Raw genomic sequence first — 21,059 nt, 5'->3', positions numbered from 1 at the left:
TCAATTCAATTTCCTCCTATTAGTTTCTGCTTTTGTGTGCTGACAACCGTTTATTTTGGATATAAGCAGCTGGACATGACGACACAACTACCACCTGGCTTGACCCATAACTGTCAAAAAGCAAACCCTTCTAACAAACACAACACTTTGTTGTTCTTACACGGTCAACACAGATTAGTTCTAAATGAAAGACCATGCACTTTAAACAGTTCAGCTTTGGAAAATGTGAATGGATTTTGAGTCACCATTCCTTCACAAGGTGGAGCACTACCAAGGGAGGAAAAAACTGAGAACAGGCTTTATTCTCAGTAAGATCAGTCTGCCAGGAATCAGAGTGTTTGTTCTGGTGTTAAGCGGAAGGTGATCCAGTACCAGTTTTAAGACATGTCCATGCACATCTCCAGCGCTGATTATGGTTGGAATATGGCAGGATTTTACATCATGTTTTGTTCAACAAACCTTTTAAGACTACCCAATATTAAACACACTAGTCAAGACGATCAGTAAACCACCTCTGACTGCTTTCATAGCTGCAATGTAAAAATGCCATTCTGTGGCTAAATCAGTCTATTAGGCAACATGAATTGGAAATCAACATATATACACTGTGATGTATTTCCCAGGGAAAGTCTTCTAGTTAACTGAGGATTTGCTTAATCAGATCTTTATTTGGAATGTTAGTCATACATGGGTCACTGCAGACATGTTCCTCTCTGTGGTATTGTGAAAGTTTATTGTATTGAAGGTAGCCTAACAACATCTTCCAGAAATTTGCTTTCAGTATATTTTTAGGAAATTGTGGGCTGTTTTGAGACTTAAGTCAGCATCAGCCAAATGAGGAACACATGTTTGGGCGCATACACATTGTTGCCATGGCAGTTAACAGTGTATGAATCTATTTTGCCTTGTTTACAACTTCCTAACACTACATGGACAAACGCCAAGGAATAATCTCATCAGCTACTGGAGCTCTCCTGCCACTACTGTGGATCTTACACATTCATATTATACAGAAACCTCAAAAAAGAGGCTAAAGATATTAAGAAATAACCAACAGATCAGCAAAATCTGTAAACTACATTGATGTAGCAAAAGGGTATTGCTATAAAGCACATCATCGAAGATGTTGGTGCTCACCTCTGTTTGGTCTGTGATTGATATCTCTGGTAACCCAGAAAGGCATGTGTTATTATATCACTGCAGCTTATAACTTTGTTTTACATAACCCACATAAGGGAAAAACTAATTTTTCTCACTTTTTAAATAAAAGAGTTTGCTGCAGTACATCAACATTTTCAAAGTTTTAAAATTTACCATCCCATATATGGAAACAATTCACATACTAGGGAAAAACACATTTTCCCTTATATGGAAACTAATTCACATTCTATTTGTGATGCCACAAACCCCAATGCATTTAATAATAATAATGTTTAGCCTTGCCCATCTACGTTGAAGTTATAAGGAGTGTTCTGGGCACAATTTAGAGCAGTCAATCAGAAGAGAGGTCACTTACATATATCACTCTCAAAGGAAACAGCCTGTTTAGTTCTAAGGGATAAAGAAAGGTTTGGAAAATGGTCTCGTAAAAAATGAATAACTGTCCTTGGCAAGTAGGACAACACAAATGCCACAATGGGACTTCAAAGAAAGAAATAAAATACAAGAAAAATGTTTAGAGCCTGTATTACACATGCCTTTTACTCTCAATGTACCCTGAAGACTTGGGGATGGGGGCCACCTTTTACAAAGGACTGAACAGTATGCAGTCAGTGAGGAACAGAGTATCTCTGACTTTGTAATCTTATTACTAACTAGGATTACAAAGTATATGGTGAGAAACCTTTAATGAAATGCCTAATACAGCTCTCATGACCAGTTCTCTTAGGATTCACCTTCCAGCCCTGTCATAAGAGAATCATGCAAGCATTGCAACACGCAAGCTGTGAACTGCGCAAAAAAATACACAAACAGAAATGGTAAAAAAGTGCTGCACAGTTAAAAAAAAAAAATCCAGACCTCTGGGAGGTTAGTACCACACAAACACAAATCACTATCAATAAACAGAATTTATACAGGCTTAATAATTCTTTTCATGCGCTGTAACTCTCACTCTACTGCTACTAGCAACATAACACTCATTCACTCATTCATTGCTGGTAAGCTCCACCATTCTCTGCTATTTATTTCTCTTCTCACAGATGGCCAGACTGGCTTAATTGGTCGCCGGGTGGATTGAAGAGCTCAACACTGCCATCACTTGGATGGTCAAAGTAATTGCAGACGGGTTTATCATCTTGTTCGGTTTTTGTTTCAATTCATCTAGAGAGCTTAACTGACAGACATTGACTATGTCTTTATATTTAAGAAGCAAGCAAAACTACATGCTGAAGGTAAAAGCAAAATGAGAAATGTGCTTCTAATCTAATGGCAGTCTGTGTTTTCGTAAGCCATAAATATCCACCCCTCCCCCCTTTCAGTGCCATTCTCGTCTCAGAGCTAACACTAGACCTGGGGGTTTGGCTTCCTCACTCCAAGCCTATAAAAACACACCAGCTACATCGATCTGGTCAAAGGGGTGGTGAGGGTTGCCATGATCGAACTAAACACCCTTGTGCTTGTTACTAGGCAGAACAGCGTCCAAAGGGGACTTGGGCGATTTACAAGAAACATCAATGCATGCCTCTGATTTCTGACAAACAATGTGTTAGAGGCTCCTAGCACTTCAGGGCTGCTTTTGACAGAGGAAAAGAAATAAAGTAGCTTGGGTTCTGCTGGCCATCTGTTGGGAAGAGTAAGGAAAAAAAACAACAAATATAAACAACTATGGAGGAAAAAAGCCATATGCTTATCCGTGGTTTACAATAATAACAACTATACCATGAGCTATAAAATCTCAATATACCTAACAATACAACCCCTCAGCCTCTTTCTTTATAAGAAAAATTACCACCTACAATTGTTTATTTCTCAATGAACCAGTGAGTAAGCTTTCAGCAAGATACGATAAAAATAGCACTGAGTAAGTCCCATTGAAATGGAGCCGCAGATGGTGGACGGCATGGGGCGTAGGGGAGCGGCTGGCACACGTACCCAGGGCAGGAAGCACCGAACTGGGACGCTGTGGAACGGAGGCGTACCTTGCTGGGCTAATGAAACGGAAGTCATGTGGAGCAGCGGCAAGCATCAGAGACTGAAACATTTAGTCGAACAGATATGCATTAGTGCTTTAAAAGATAGCATGTTTGCTATAGTCACACACTGCAAATGCCAAAATCCAGTATTATGGACTGCGAAAAAAATGAGTCTTCGATTTCATGAGAAATTAACTACTGGACCAAAATAACAACTGTTCAAGAGAAGAAAGAGAATGAGAGAAAAACAGTCTTACTTTGAAGGTATTTAAAAATAATTTACATTTAATAAAGACTGAAAAATTAGAGTTATAATACAGCAAAATAACATTTTTATTTTAGGATGGGATCATATACTGACATTCAAACCATAAGCTCATCTCTAAGCTCTTCCATGCCATCTCTAACCCCATCTTCCACCCATATATTATCCACCTTTCTGCTTATCTAGCTACTCTCTCCATGTCAATATCTCATCACTATGTGAGCGACTGAATCTTTGGCAGATGGCCCTTTTCAGATAGAAGTCACTGGGGTCAAAGTGGCATAAGCCTGCAGTCAGAGATGGGGGGGATAATATGTGTACCGAAGTCCATATTGCTGCTTCCCTGGACACCTTTAAACCTATAAAGCACTGTGGACAGTGATTAGGGGGCCATGGTGAGACTGACCTCTCCATAAATTAAGATTCCCACCCCTATAACATATTCATGCACACAGACATACACACGCACAAATGTGCAGCGAGCGTGAGCTGGCTGGCGAGGCAGGTGCCCTGCAGGATCACGCTGGTTATCTAATTCAGGCCATTTTTCTTCTGCTCCTAAACTCCCCCTCCCCAGTCTCCATTCCCCTGGCCTGTTGCCATGGAAACTCCCTCACAGAGGAAGCTGAAATGTGTGTGAGAAGGAGGCGACGTGACACACTCAATGGCCTACAGGTCAATGTTTTTACTGTAATGTTATAATGTGACTTTATTACAGACCACTCAAGGTGCACGTGTTTAGACATGCGTAAAACTGATGATGTAATAAAGACCTGAACCCATCTGAGTCCGTTCTCTATGTTCTCAATCCTGCAATCTGCTCTTCTTTTTAGCATGTTGACAAAAATCCTCAGAAAGACCACTATATAAATATATAAGGGTTATAAGAAATTCACCTTTTGATGAATTAGCTTAACCTCATCTTGAAAAATCCAAACCTTTAATTGAAGTAAATTCATTCTCAGGAAAAAAAAAATCCTTCATCAAGAAATATTTTTTTTTTACAAATCAGCATGTGCTACATTTATTGTCAGCCTTGCATTTAATACCTTGTACAACCTTTCTTTGCCAAAAAACAGCACTTGGTCTTCTGTAACATCTTATAAGGTTGAAGAATACAGAGCAGAGACCTTTCTTCTTCACAGAATCTCTCCAGACTGTCCAGGATCCAAGGTCTTCTCTTGTGCACTCTCCTCTTTAGCTCACCCCAAAGGTTTTTTTAATGGGGTTCAAATCAGGCCGTGGTAGAAGTCTGATTTAGTGTTCAGTAAACCATTTTTTATGTTGGTACGGACATATGTTTTGGATCATTTTGCTGATGGAAGATCTAATGACGGCCCATTTTTAGAGGCAGACAGATTTTGATGTAAAATGTCCTTGCATGGAGTCCATGATGCCATGCACCCTAACAAGGTTCACAGGCCTTTGGAGAAAAAACAGCCCCACAGCATCACAGACCCTCCACCATACTTAACAGAGGGCATTAGGATCTTTTGAGTGTGAGATCAAGCTAATTCACCAATAAATTAATTTCTTGGAACCCTTTTATATATATATTATATATATATATTATTATATATATATATATATATATATATATATATATATATATATATATATATATATATACGTTGTGTTTTATATTTGTTGACTGACAAACAGACAGACAGACTTCACTGTGTGTAATCTCTTGCCCCAAGCAATGATAAGCCTTCATTCCGACAGTACTGACAGACCACTTTAGGACACGTTCACCAATGTAGAGAAAATACATCTGGATTACGATGTTTTAGTTCATCACTGACATGGACACAGATAAGCATACACATGGGTGGCACACAGTCACACAGGTGGAGACGTACACGGATGGACACACACACACGGACAGACGTACACACACGGACGAACACGTATACACAAGGATGAACATGTATACACACGGACGAACATGCACACTTGGCATTCACAGAGATACATTCAAAAGGTATTCCCTACTGCCACATTCAGTGACATTCCACAATTAGGCCAAAAATAGAGGGAAATGTGTGGAAAACAAAACGCTCATTAAGAAATGTTTTAAGCGTGGGAAGCCTCCTAGACTCCTTGGAGAGATCACTGGATTATGGAAATGAGGTACTATCGCTGACAATTCTATTATCTGGTGATGGAAGGCTTTCTACAAGACAAAAGACAAAAGGAAGGGAATTCACAACAAAGAGGCAATTCCCTTTCATCTTTTCTTTTCGAAGAATGCAGCTTCTTCAGGAGCTTTCCTCGACACATGAAACGAGAGAGAGAGGGAGAGGGAAAGAGAGATAGAGAGAGAGACACTGACTCATTATTGCATTAAGCATGCAGGGAGCGAATATAAAATGGAGCTAGCATGCCTTTTTAGAGAGGGCTTGTTTTTGCTCCTCCAGTCCTCAGCAACCTTAATGAGTAGCTCTAATTAGAGCCGAGAATACTCACGCAGGCACATGCACTAATAAAGACCCACATGCAAGCACGCACACACGCACATACACACACACTTTCTATAACTGCTTCTAAACGAGTTAAGGTGCTAAGCTGATGGTGAAACGACTCAGGAGACTGAAGTCAATACAGCAAAATCAAAAAGTCTCATCTCTTTTTCACTCTGTAACCATCTCATTTTTGCTTTTATCCAGAGGACTCCCAATCACTCAATCACTCAATCACTCAATCACTCAATGACTCACTCACTCACTCACTCACTCACTCACTCACCAGAATTTTAGCTAGAACACCATCATCGTTGGATTCCATGGTAACCACAGCCTTGTCTGTCTCAATTTCGCAGAGAGCATCGCCAGCTGCCACTGCTTCACCTGTTCACTCACAAAAACACAAAACACAAAAATGTATAATTTAATAATAAAAATAAATAAAGAAAATTTCTCCAAAATTCACTCAAAATTGACTGGATTTCAACAAAAACAAGAAATACTTTTACTATCATTTATCCAATCCAAAGTACTGATGTACTTCAGAAACCAATGGGAATTTCAGAGATATTCTGTAGTTTTTCTGTAGTTATATGTGAGACTACCCATGTGAAAATAAACACAATACACAGCTAACCTGCTAGCTCAACTGTATGCCTAATGCCCAGCTTGCAAGAACAGAACAGTTTCATTGCAGGATGTCAACCTTTGCCACTATGGTGTTGTGTCTGGTCCCCAGGTGTTTGTAAATAATAGAAAAAGCTGAAGCCTGAACTATCAGAGATATCCCCAGATATCACATTTATTTCCCAGAGAACAACAGTGGAGCAATGTCTCTAGGATGTAGTAGAGTTGAATTCAGTAGCAAACACAGCAAAATCATGGAAGCAAGTCAGAAGCACTTTACACTGTTGTAAAATGTTGGAGATACAGGAGATGCAAAAGGCGCATCAAAATACATTTCAAGGAATTCCTTAATCATGGAGGCGGAGGATATGTGCTGTTTCAGAGCTTCTCTGGGAGGCTCATCCCCAGCCCACAGCCAAGTCCCATAAACTAAAAGAGCCACAAGACTTATTACGTGATGTATTCCACACCATCATAACCCCCATCTCTATGATCCCAGTTCATTTGTGCTGCACAGCAGGCCATCAAACACTGCAGCACACAGTAATGTACCACTATCTCCATTTAGATTCCAGAGCTGGGAGCTCTCATGAATACATTTAAATTTGATTATCGATGAAAAACTACCGCGATTAGGAGACAGCGGTTTCCTCCATCACACGCACAGATATGTACGCTCTATTTCAGGGCAGTGTGTATACTATAGATAGAAGAAAAAGAGGGGGAGATGACATAGACAGCATGATTAAAGAGCTTAGAACAAAGTGGATGATGAAACTGATGAGAAAACTACAGCTCTGAGTGACTAACCCGCCATAACAGATAATACTATCCTTCTATAATTAACAAAAACTTCATTCACCCTAAAACTCAGATAAGTGATGTTATTGATGGTCTGCATCAGACAAAGATCAAGCAGTAGACAGAGTGCTAACTAGCTGTTAGAGTGAAAAGCGCCTGGGGAAAAATACAATATGAATCAAAGTAGTAAGAGCACGGCAGCAAAAGCTACAAGCTAGCCTCAGCCTCAGGCGCTCTGCTCACAGAAGTACGCGGACCATCGGAGCTCTAGAACACTAGCCAGACACAGCCATTAAGGTTTCGTCGCTTTCTGATTGGCTGTCTACTTCCTTGCACCAGTTTATATCCATCTAACAGAGATACACTTCGCAAACAGTTACCTGCTCAGAGCGCTGCAACAACAATGAGCCTTCCAGAGCAATATATAGTCACCAGCCACATATCTGGAAAATGTGGTGAAGAGTTTTCTTTCAAATATTCAGTTGCTAATAAAAGAGAGTTAGTACCAGAGTGGCCTCATTTTTGAGAATCGCCTGCTCCAATACACTATAGTGGAAGATCCGGTTGTGGTTAGTTATTTCACACGTCAGTTAAAATATTCTTCACCTTTTCTGTCAATGTTTTTTGGCCACAAAACCCACCAGCCTCTTTGATGATAGTATGTAGTCTGGCTTGAAAAATGGACTCCTCAGCCAAAAGAAGCAACATACACTGTTACCTAGAGGTTGGCAATATGACAATATTTTATCGTTATTGTGATAAACAAAATATGCCTTTCTGAGCATATTGTGGATATCATCAGTACTTAAAGAACTCTAACTGCATGTTTCATTGAAAAAACAGCATATTTAGTCTTGTTTATTTGGTTTTAGTGCAGTGGAGTGTGTAAAATTGTGATACATATCTTTATCGTGAAAATGTCATTAACTATCTTGATATGACACTTTTGCCATACTGCCCATCCCTACTTTTACCTAGACACCATTCAGGGACCAGGAAATTCTCCCACCACATGTATGAACACACACAAAAACCCACATTCACACTTCTAGAAGCACAGCCTGAAACAGTGGATTGCACATATTGATGTTCTGTTTTTCCATCAGGGGAGCTGAAATTCAATCTTACTCCATTTAATCCTGTATTGACAGACAGGGAACGACCAAGGGAGAGGAGAAGGATATGAGCGAGAGTGAAGGAAGAAAAAAAGAAAGAAAGAAAGAAAGGTAGAGGGATGAGGGACAGGGATGAAGTACAATCCAGTGTGCCTTTAACGCTGTGTAAGTGATTCTGCACACTCCTCATTACTGTGCAAGAGTAGCTCAGGAGAGAGGCAGAAGGTAGTAAAAGAGAGCAAGTACCAGAGCAGCCTCATTTTGAGAACTGCCAGACTATTAGTCTAGGCCAGAGCACACACTGTATATTTGTGTGTAAGCGTGTGTGAGACAGTATAGTACAAAACACACTAACATTTCGGCTTAACAATGACCAGGATATGCAATATTTATCGCTAAAATGTCAGCTGACAGATACTGAACCTTTGAAACCAAATGCATCATTTGGCTCACAGTTTCAGCAACACAATAAGACCTGTACCAACATATCCACATTCATTTAACTTTACCTGGGTATAAAATGATGCACTCATGCTTTTGTCACCTATTTCACATCTTTGGCCCTGCCTTTTTAGGCACTAATACAGTTTCCCCTCAAACAGTGTTCTCAGACTGGATCCTTCTTTAGGAAGAGAAAGATATGAGAGAGATGAAGGAAGAAAGAAAGGTAAAGGGATGAGAGAAAGATGAAGTACAATCCAGTGCGCCTTTAATGCAGTGTAAGTGATTCTGCACACTCCTCATTACTGTGCAAGAGTAGCTGTTACAAAGAAGTCATACTTTTTGCATTATGATGCCTGTACTTATTAACATACTGTGAGGTAAATCACTACAGATGGCCTTTCAGCGTTGCTACTGGTATCAGGCAGGAAATGCTGTGTCAGATGTCGGTCAAAAAAAAGAATTAATCTGATTCAATCCTGTAACAAACCTAGCCAAATCTCGCGCGCTCTCACATTGTGTGATATGATGTCAGCTGTGTATTTCTTTCTGTTGGGTAGCTGAGCGTTTGAGAGGTTTCAGAATGATAGATTTTCTTAAGTGAAGTGCTTCATTTAAAAAGTAGCTAAATTTAAAGTTTACTAGATTTTAAAGAAAAAATATCGGGTCACTGGCAGCTGATATTCAATATTTAAAAATGAAGGATGAGGAAACGAGAGTTAAAGGAGTAAAGAAAGCCATTCATGTGTAGAGTAGAGGGGGTAGAGGGGGATGTGTGAGCTCTTTAGGGGTCAGAGACTGTGTCAGTTATTAAACCGAAATCCATTTGATCCCACCCTAACCACATCAAAAAGTCAGTCCCTCAACAACACAATGACACACTACAAGCCAACAGTCTAAGTCACTTAGTCCTTCTTTACTGCTTTCACACTTCACACCAAAATGAGACTGCTTTTTTTTTCTTTCTTTGCACTGCCAACATAAAAAGAACTCTGCTGAAAAAAAGGAACAAATAAGTTTATAATTAGAAGATGCGACACTAGCTACGTGTTAACAGAACTGTGAAAAGTGTTCTGTTCCATGACCACAGTGTCTGAGGGCTTCCTTAAATTAAATGTAACACTTTTAAACTTTGTAATGCAACTCTGCTACCATAAAGCCAATATAAAAACAGTCTTCAAAGTAACTCAAGTAACTCACTGACACATCATCATGTCTCCATGTATGCTACCTAGACAGTGTGAAACTTTTTAGGCCCTTTAATTTAAAAAGCAAATTCAGAGAAAGCAAGACCTGCAGACCTTGCAGACACCCTGACACTCACTAAATTAAGGTGAACATTTTATACCATTAAATCTACACGGGTAGAGTGTAAAAACAGTTTGAGCTTGATGTTCAAGTGTGGCTGTGCAATGCTTCCTATGTGCTATTGCTGCTGCATGGCTCGTCCAGTGCCTTTAGATGGCTACAGCAGTCTTTCAATCTTTTCTTCACTGGAGTAACAGATTTACAAATCTGACCAAAATGTAAGACACGGGGTCTTCAGTGGCCTCTGTAGAGTGTGAAGTTAAAACAGCTTTAAACATGAGAATCTCTTATGTTAGAGAGAAGCTAATTTACTTATCAAAAATCCTAATTTACTATAAGATTTTTTTTACACTTACATGGCTATTTAAAAAATTCTGACCCATCTCTGCTTAGGCATTCAACACTGTTTGACCTACCTGGAAATAAGAACAAGCTTGCTTTAACACTCCTCAGATCAATCAGTGTTGCACAACAGGCGAGATTCAGATAAACGGTTGAAATTGGCAATGACACAAACTGGTGAGTACAAAAGAAAATCCAATGTGGAAAGTGGGAAAAGGTCTTGGGAGATTGTTTCACTGACATTTGTATCCACTACCCCTCCATTTACAGGGAGTAAAAATCTATTTTCTCACCTTTTGTTGGGCATTTAACTCAAAGCCTGCTGACACCTTTCTTATATTGACTGTTTACTGAAGCAAAGATCTCGCTACTCAGCTCATCTGTATGTGTATGTTAATAAACATGTATGCACTGGCTTACTGGCTGCCCTGTCTCTGTATTCATCTTTACTGGAGTCGAAGAAAAAAAAAGGAAAAAAAAGGAAAAAATAAAGAAAAAAAAACTGATGCTGGCACATTAAGCCTTGCTGTAAGCAGCCTGGGGTAAGCCTGTGATATATGACACAGAGCTTAGTGCCCTAGCATGGGCAGTGCTGTAGCTCTGTGATGAATTGAAAGGAGCCCTCAACCCTTACTTGTAAGCCTAATGGGCTGCAAAAGGCTTTCCGGCTACTCTGTGATCTGAAGTAGAGTAATTTGCCCTCATAGTGAAGATGATTGCACTTATCACCAACATGGGTCAACAAACCATGCCGTAGAGATGGAGTCTCAATAGGTTAAGAGGCAGGAGCCAGAGGCACAGGATCTGATACAAATGAGTACTTGAATTCGGTTTTAGCTATATTTAATTTTACAGGGGATTGTAATTTAAATGATTACAATGATTACAAATTTTAGCTTTCTGACAAGTCCACAAGTAATAATTTTGAATTGAATTATGCAATTAGCTAATTTTAGAGCTCCCTCAGTAGGGCTATCCTGTTTGATCTCATTCTAATGCAGTAACAAAACCTGCTGTGCGCAGTGTTGTTTTTGTTATTGAACGGTGTATCTCTCACATAACACTACATCACAGCCAAAATGCTCCAGTCCAGGCTAAGTGTGGTAATTTGGAGAAACTACACAGACACTTTGCCAGAGTCTCTAAATGGATCACCAGCAGGACGTTCAGTTTGATGGGCTTAACAGGCAAGTTTGTACAGGTCAATGTTCACGTTGGCAACAGTAAAATGTGTAATTAAAGGGCAACTGATATGCGATTTGTATTTTGACACATGCATTTGCTTGTTCAAAATAGTAATGTAGTTTGTCAGAGGACATTTGATATTTTGCAGTGACAGAGAAACGAAGAACCAGTGGTTCACCCTCACCTTCCTTCTTCAGCCATTTCACAATGTTGCCTTCTTCCATGGTTGGGGAGAGTGCCGGCATCTGCACTTTGATAGGGGCGGCCCCTACAGGAGAGACACAGAATTTCACTATTAGGAGAGAGGACCAGCAAATGAAGAAATTTAATTAGGTTAATAGTCTACATTTGGGTGCACAAGATAATTTGGCTACATGAGATAGGAGAAATTCTCCCAGGTGAAAATAGGCAAATATGTTCCATTATCTATTGAGGGAGTAAAAATGATATTGCTATTAAATTATGCGTATGAATATCACTGCAGCACTCTGCTTCAACCGGAAAAAAAATGTGACTGACCACCACAAGCGAAGATTGTGAAGTGCACAGTAAATGCACACAGACAATAAAGGAATCAGAGTACATCAGTGTCACGCTGCAGGCCAGCGGGAGAGCAGCACCAGCTCAGCGCTGCAGGCTTCACGCTCCAGCAGACAGCTGCCATCTTTCACACACACATTCACCAACACCCCCCCAAACGGCACCAGACCACATATATATGAGCACATATGTGTATATAAGTGTGTGTGTGTGTGTTGCTAACCCCTTAAAAACCAATCTGCCCAAGCAGTGACAGTACTCACTCGCCTAAATTTCAAAACAATTGTTCAACTCAAGAGTCTATTTGCAAGAACAGGAACACCACAGGGGAGTTTAAGAGATAAAGAACAGCTACATAGACTAGTTTACATGCAAGTAACGCAGAGCACTAGACATGCATACATCAATGCACAGCCATAAAGAGGTCATCCTAAACACACAGTACATTATGCATTCTATCCTGTGGAGAATCATTTTGGGTGCGTTAACTCATATTTATTCAAAAGCCTTGCAAATACATTCACTTTGCAGTTTAAAGCTTGTAGTTTATCAAAAGATGCTATCAGAAGAAAATGTCTCTTACTAAAACCTCTTCCACGTTAAAAATGTGAGCTAAACTGCATTTCACCAGGATGTATGGTTCATTTATGCCAAAAATCCTGGTAAAGAGGAGGTGATGTTCTCAGCATGAACAGCCAATTTCATTTCTGAATCAAGTACAAAAATACAATCCCACAGTCATTAAAAAATTTAAAACCTAATCGTAAAAACAGTAACACTTCTCTCTAGAGTCCTGCACAAACTTCACCCCCATGATGTTTTGACCCACAAAAAAATTAAACTATAAAAAAAGTCTGAAACATTCATCTGGCTACAGCAGTGTTTCCCAACCCAGTCCTCAGGGCCCTCAGACAGTCCACATTTTTTGCTAAAACCTAGCTTATAACACATAGGGATGATGGAAAATGCACACACTCTATGGGGTCCTGAGGAAAACACTGGTCTAGAGGTCTTCATATTTCCCAGTAAAGTATTGCCGTCTGTTCAGACATAAGTGCTACCGGTAATTTCCAGAGATGCACATTCTGACTAATTTTGATATCCGAGTATCCATAAGAGACCATGAACAGATATTCCGTTAACTGTGGAGAAGGAGGGAAAAAAACCCATCTAAAAAAAGAAGGAAAATGGATTTTGTCTGAATTATTATTATTCAGGGAAATTGGCAGTTTTTTGTGACAGATGAGTAACGTCTGCCTCAGATGAGCAAATCAACATCAGCCAACAGCTTCAACAATGAAAGCTGATGGAAACCTGTCATCTTCTTCAGATGTTCTTTTCCACATCAGTGCCAATACGAAAAATAAAGAAATAAAACTGAACTGTTCCTGTACCTAGCACCAACTTATCTTTTTTAACAATAACAGCATGGCTATCTTCAGGCACAAATGTTCAGGCATTCAAATTTTAAAGTAGTAAAGTATCATATAACTTGCTCGTAAATAACAGCAAAACTTTCACATTTTACTGTCCTGTTAAAACATAAAATCTGATTTTCACTGAATTATTAGACTGTATATCTTCCCATGATGGAAGGCAATGAATTACCTGAATAGTGATTTCAGTATTCAAACACTGGCTTCATGAATGGATAAGTGAGTACTTGAGTACCCTTGCGCTTCCAGTGTAATTTCTTGGGAACTTTACCAGGTCCTGTGCAGGTAAATTGTTCTGTCAACTTTACGAAGAATTTTACAATAAAGTGTTGTTAAATTTGTGTTGAGACTTAATCCCTTTTCGTTTAATTATGATAACATTTCCATGTAAATGTGCATGTGTAAAAGGAGCTTAATAAACATAGTATGTATGTGGTCAGCAATATTTTTTCCACCTGTAGACCTACTTTTAAGCTTAATTTCACAATTCAGGGACCTGGGCCTAAGACCAAAAGATGATGCAAAATCCTGCAATGTTAGCTTAGTGTGACTAAAAATGCAACAGTAAAGCAGTCACAATCTTTGGTCCTAATACACAGTGTCAACACCCTGAGGGTGCCAAAAAAACTTTCCTTTCGAATTTTTCTTATTCTTCTCACATTATTCAGTTGACAAAACAAGCACGCATAAGGTCAAAAACCCCTTAGCACTAAAATGTGTCATATGCCCTCGTCTTCCCCATTTCCCCATCAAACTCTCTCTCTCTCTCTCTCTCTCTCTCTCTCTCTCACACACACACACACACACACACACACACACACACACACACACACACAGGGTCATGCATGCCTGACTCACACATGACCTGAGTACTGTCACAGAGACAGCTCTGACTAGGCCATATCCACTGAGGAACTACAGGCCAAGACATTCACTTCTTGCAGTCTTCTTTCTTTCATAAAATAAACACAATGATGAAATGGACACCTTGTACAACAATAAAAAGTGATCTATGAGGCAGGGCCTAGTTTCCATTCCATAACAAAGTAAGAGGACTCAAGGTGTGGGCTATGATGAATACAGATCAGCCTAAGAAATGGTAGTAATTTAGGGAACATTAATGACACTGATGAGTGACAGAGCACGAACAAGTCGGTACGAAAAACACTAGACAAGAGTGTACTGTAAGCCCAAATAAGAAACCTAACAGTGGTGTACTGCTGCCCCCTAGTGGGCAAACAAACACAGCCACTAAAGATTTATTAGCTAGTGAGTTGTATTACACAATGGCTCATAATGCCACATACTAAACTACTAGATTAAATATGGGATACAAAGTATGGACAGGCTGAGCTGTACAACATATGGGCCTCCAATACCTGAGATATGATCATTTCAACTAACTTATCCACTGGAGTTTTTCAAAATTATTCACATTTATGCTGTATAAAAGCGTTTGCACCCTTCACAATTTCTTCTATTTTTGTCACACTTGAATGTTTCAGAACATCAAGCTACTTTGAATGTTAGACAAAGATAACCCAAGTAAATACAAAATGCTCTTTTCAAACAATGACTTCATCAAGAAAAATGCAGTTCAGCCCTACCAACCTCAACCAGTTAACCAAATTTAATTAACTACTGGCAACAGTTTCACAAGCCACACCCAGGGATGATTACTGCCAGACTTGTTGAGTAAACATCACTTAAATAGAATCTGTCTGGCAATGTGAAGCAGGAGAGAAGGTCTCAAAAAGCCACACATGATGCATCGATCTCAAGAGATTCAGATACAGATGCGAAACGAAGTCATTGAAAGTCTGGAACCAGTCTGGAAAGGGTTACATTACTAAGGCTCTGGGACTCACCACAGTGAGAGCCTTTGGGAACAGTGGTGAACCTTTCCAGGAGTGGCCAGCCTACCAAAATTTTACCAAGAGTCCACTGGCAACTCATACAGGAGGTCACAAAGGAACCCAGACGAACATCTAAAGAACTGCAGGCCTCACTTGCCTCAGATAAGGTCAATGTACACGATTCCACAATAAGAAAGACTCTGGGCAAAACTGGCATCCATGAGAGAACTGCAAGGCACAAACCACTGCTGACCAAAAAGAACACAAAGGCTCAACTCGCATTTGACAAAAAACATCTAGATGACCCCCAAGACTTTTGGGATAATATTCTGTAGACTGATGAGTCAAATGTGGAACTTTTTGGAAAAACATGAAAACATGGCTCCTGTTACATCTGGCATAAAGCTAACACCACATTCCACCATAAGAACATCATACCAACAGTCAAACATGGTGGTGGTAGTGTGATGGTCTGGGGCTGCTTTACTTATGCGGGACCTGGACGACTTGTCATAATTGAGTAAACCCTGAAATCTACCCCCCCTTCGGAAAATCCTGAAGGAGAATGTCCACCCGTCAGTTTGTGACTTAATGATCCAATGATCCAAAGCAGACAAGCTTCGGTCCACCTCTGAATGGCTCAAAAGAAACAAAATTAAGGTTTTGGAGTGGCCGAGTCAAAGTGACTTGAATCCCATTGAGATGCTGTGGCAAGACATTAAACGGGCAGTTCATGCTTGAAAAACCCTTAAAGCAATTCTACAAATAAGAGGGAGCCAAAATTCCTCCACAGCGATTTAAAAGACTTGTTGCAAGTTATCGCAAACATTTGATTGCAGTTGTTACCACCACGGGTGGCACAACCAGTTATTAGGTTTAGGGAGCGATTACTTTTTACATGGGTGACATAGGTTTTGAATTAATCTTCATCTTCAAAAAATGGAGTGATCATTCAAAAGCTGCATTTTGTGTTTACTCATGTTGTCTTTATCTTATCTTAAAATTAGTTGGATGATTTGAAACATTTAAAATGTGACAAATCAGCAAAAATACTTTTTCACAGCACTGTATACTTAAAACAAATCTTTGATCACTTACATCAGCATATAGATGCAATGACACACAAGACCAGTTCAAACAGAGCAGTTTAAACCCCTATGCTAAGCCAAATGTGCTGTAACTGCAAAAGCTTTTTTTAAACTCTGTAACAGAACTTTAGCACTCCACAAGTTAGGCAGCATTGTAATATTATAGTATACTAGCATTACCAGCATTTCTTACCTAAATTATGTGGCTGTATTATCTACGAATACACAAAGATCAGATCTGATTGGTATCAGCTATTCATAACATTAAAGTACTTGGATGAAATGGGGTGAAGGGGTGGGAATGGGATGGTTTGGTGGTATTTTTAGCAATATTTGTGACAGATAATGAGCAACATGTGCATAAAAAATTCCAATAAAATAGTAGTGTCTCCATTTCCAAGCAGTTTATTTTCAGTTTTTTTATTCTGTTTTGCCCCTTCTGTGGATCATTCATTTTATTAACTTAAACATCATCTGATACCATGATATGTTTCAAAAATACTGTGATAGCAAATTTCATCAATATCACCCAGAACTACTATATAACTATAGTTATGGAAAGCTATAAAACTCATAATAATAACTCATAACTCACACAATATAACACATCGTATTGTACTAATACATCATACGACACCTTTCCTGACATCCATGGAACAAGCACAAACAGACCGTCTTAAGGCTGCAAAGCACTGCAAGCCAATATGCTATTCAACAGAAAAGACTAAATACTGTCACAACCTGTTTCTCTATTTCACACAGGGCTACAATGTACTGGCAAAGTATCATCTCGTGATTATGTTGAAACACATAAGAACTGTGTCATAATAAAACATTAACAAAATAGCAACTGGGAAAACAAGTCAGCAACAGTAGAACTGTGTGATTTCAACAAAAAAGGTATAAGGTACAAAGACTAAATCTGCCAGAAATGGATAGGACACCTGCAAATCACTCATCGGGAAAAATCTGTGATTGGTTGCTCACATGGGAGGCTTCAGTGATTTCTGTAGGGCAACTATTTGCATATCATGACCTTTTGACATATCTTGCTACAAAGGCCAGTACTGCAATATTGATTTAAAAATGATACGTTACACAACACTCAACTCACACACACATTTAGATGCTCCAAAAATCTCTCAACAACTGCTTGCTTTTGAGAGTGGTCCAAGGTCCAAGACCCTCCCTCAGCCAGATGTACAAATGGGGGAAAAAAAAATCAAGTTTGCATTATTAACTGGGAATTCAGAACACACATGAAATCAACGTGACACAGATGGAAAAGGTACTGTACAAGATAAATCCTTCTGCCAAAGTACATCACGAGGACTACAAGGAAGCAGTAGACGCCCAAAAAGGGATCAAGTGCAACCCACAGTATGAAAAAAAACTCATGTGTACACACAGGGAGTGAAGGACAGAGTACTGGGGATTAGGGTAAGAGTCTGGAAATATTAGTGACAAATCAAATCATATTACTTCACAATATGCTTTTCTGAGCATATTGTGGATATCGTCAGTACTTCATAAACACTACAACCTGCATGCTTCATTACAAAGAGAGCACAATCAGTCTTGTTTAACTGGATTTAGTTCAGTGTGTGAGAGACTGAATAAAGATCATTGTATTTTTTGAAATGTGGCACTACTGGTTCTTCTTTCTCTGTTGCAGCTTGTAAAATGTCAAAAAAAAAGTGAAAGTATCCTGATATTACATTTTTGCCATATCGCCCACCTCTAAGCTTTACTGCTGTGAACTACGCTATTAGACAAAAATATGTGGACAGTCCTCCTAATTATTGAGTTCAGTGGCCAGTTGCATCAGCTGTGCTTAAGCTCAAACACAGGCTAGTTGTAATGTAAGTGTTAACCAAGTTCAGGTTTATGCATTACTAAATCAGAATGAGTCGCACCACACAAACTAGTTTTAATGTTGAGCTTAGTAGTAACTACTTAACACCCACAGCTCCAGCTCAGGGAGGCTCAGCAGCTGCCCAAACGTCTAAACTGATCTGCTGTTGTGTTGGTTAGGCAGAAAACGTCATTTAAAATGCTGTGTATTTGGTTGTCTCAGGTAAATATTAAAGAATAAACGGCCATAGATCATTCGTTTCATTCAGCTTAGCTTGTACACATCGTTCTCCTATGCTGGATATTTTTTCACGACTTTCAGATTTGTGGTGCAACCAAATTTCGTAAAAGGATAGTTTGAAAGTATCTGGTGTTAACTAAGGATTTAGTAAAGACCAGTGCAAACCAGTCAGAATGTTTCAGCCACAACCACTGCTAACAAATGGATAGAATCGAGCACACAGCCATGCAATCTCCCTAGACAAACACTGACAGTAGAATTGGCTGAACTAAAAAACCAAGTGACTGCCTCTGGAAGCAACAATTGTGTACCAATTATGGCATGAATGTTGTGGACCGACAATGTAGTTGGACCAGATTTGGGTTCAATAGTTCTACTTATTTTACAGTGTGTGGGCCAGATCTGGGCTGAGGATCCAGCCGTACACTCTGCCAGGATGTGGCCCACAAGTGGGCAGGACAACTCCACATTAATGCCCATGGTTTTGGAATAGGACGTCCAACAAGCTCATATGGGTGCGATATATGTGTCCACATAGATTTGGCCAACAGACACAGTAATGCCCAGTAAAGCAATGATGGCCAAACTCACTGCAAAGTGTCTATGGATTGTTTGCTCTCATATGGGGCTGATTTGCTTAGACTCCCGCTGTGCAGTGCAGGGGCAGGACTGGACATGGACCCCACCACACTGACCAGTGACTTTACTTAAACAGCACGCTAACTACTGTAATCTCGTACTGCAGCAGCATCTACTCAACCTGCTGAATGATTACTCGGTATAAATGACCTCCCCTCAGATGAGCTCACAGTTCTGTTCTGAAAAACAATACCACGTAAACAGCTCCTCAAATCTCAGTACGTGGGAACACAAAACAAACAACCGATGTGATAAAAACATTCACACCGCTGAAAAATCTAAATCTTCACTGATTTTCTAGCTGATTAACGTTACCTTGACAGCAGCCTTGACAGTTAGCGTTAGCTCAGCTGTCCAGCTACCAGACACAAAACCGGCAAAAAGGGCACAACTAAGAGAGACACTTACCCAGAAAAGACGGGGACTGAAATAACTGCCTGAATGAACCCCGACCCCCATGCGGACTCCAGTGACATTCTTTAATTTTGATTATTCTCAGCCCGGTTAATACGGCTCGACGCCCCAACCATAAGGAGGCCGCCATGTTTGTGTCCTTTGGCACCTAAGTGTGTTCAAACGACCGCCTGACGATAAATCAGCGCGAAGTTTGATTCATTTGTTCTGAGTAAGACCGGCCTGTTCGAGACGTGCACTTAATCAGATACATCCGGCTTTTTTCTCATTATTTGTAACAAACGTACTCAAATATAAAATATAAATTTAAATCTTCAGTGTCCTTGAAGAAATTATGCACTGACAGCCCCAGATGATGCTGTGAATAGCGCCATCTAGTGTAGCGACAGTGTCAGAGTTCCCAGAGAGCTCCCCAGTAGAGCTGTAGGAGGATGAATAGACCAATATGAGAAAGAAAATTGATCGAATAATAAATCACAATACAAGATTTATTCATCATAATTAGAAAAGCAATGGGCGGTGTCTAAAACAGACAGTGCCCACTCAGACAGTGTTCTGAGGCACGAAGGGACCCAGTCAGGTTTGTACAAAATCAAAGACTTTGATAAAACTACGCCGCCTTCTTAAGCACTTACGAGACAGCACAGCCAGCAAGGCATCGAGACAGCTGCCTTCAGTTTGGGACACAGCCGTTGTGAGCCTATTCTGTGTATAGTCCCGTGGATTATCATCAACATTTCACCTCTGTCGTTATAGAATTATTTCACTGTCCACCTTTTTCTCACACTGCTCTCCAGTCTGTGATGATCTACTACACTCACCCGCAGAGTTGCCGGGTTCGCGGTTTCCCGCCAAATTGCGTTAGGTTTAAAATGCATGTCTGTGCCACTGTCAGAGATGTGGCACTATTCTGGACTTCGTAAATTTTTTTAACTAAAAAAATGAGGTAGTCCAGCACAATCTGCCTCAATAATAAGAACACTACTAAATATCCCTAGTTTGCAATTTAATTCAAATTTGGTTTAAAATGATTCATGGCTGACTTGATAAAAATTTTGTGCCCTGCTGAAAACTAGAATTTCTGTTGCTTTCTGGTGGCGTTCAATAATGTTTTTCTTAATAAATAATAATAAATGTAATAAATGTTTTTCTTGAAAAGGAAAAAAAAACATTTTTAACACTCTGTACAAAATATATATTGTTTTCAAATTTTATAAGCATATAAGCATCTATGAATAGGATTTTGTCGGAGGTGTGTAGAGCAAACACAGCTTGAATAGTAGAAGTAAAAAGTATCAGTATAATTCA

The 21,059-nt window shown here is 39.7% G+C and overlaps 1 protein-coding gene across 1 annotated transcript in view; it reads right to left on the bottom strand.

Moving 5' to 3' along the window:
• Positions 1 to 19,913, bottom strand: part of pdhx (pyruvate dehydrogenase complex component X) — a 45,180-nt gene extending 25,267 nt beyond the window's left edge. Inside the window, exons 1-3 of the mRNA XM_036575917.1 lie at positions 19,746 to 19,913; positions 11,868 to 11,951; positions 6,148 to 6,248 (exon numbers count right to left, since the gene is read on the bottom strand). Of these exons, the coding sequence (XP_036431810.1) occupies positions 6,148 to 6,248; positions 11,868 to 11,951; positions 19,746 to 19,881 (321 nt within the window). The 5' untranslated portion in view covers positions 19,882 to 19,913. The remainder of the gene's footprint in view (positions 1 to 6,147; positions 6,249 to 11,867; positions 11,952 to 19,745) is intronic.
• Between the last annotated feature and the right edge of the window lie 1,146 nt (positions 19,914 to 21,059).

The sequence above is a fragment of the Colossoma macropomum genome, unplaced genomic scaffold, assembly GCF_904425465.1.
Source record: "Colossoma macropomum unplaced genomic scaffold, Colossoma_macropomum, whole genome shotgun sequence".
Classification (NCBI taxonomy): Eukaryota; Metazoa; Chordata; class Actinopteri; order Characiformes; family Serrasalmidae; genus Colossoma; species Colossoma macropomum.
The sequence above is the reverse complement of the archived record's forward strand: the minus strand, read 5'-3'. Positions and strand labels throughout refer to the sequence as shown.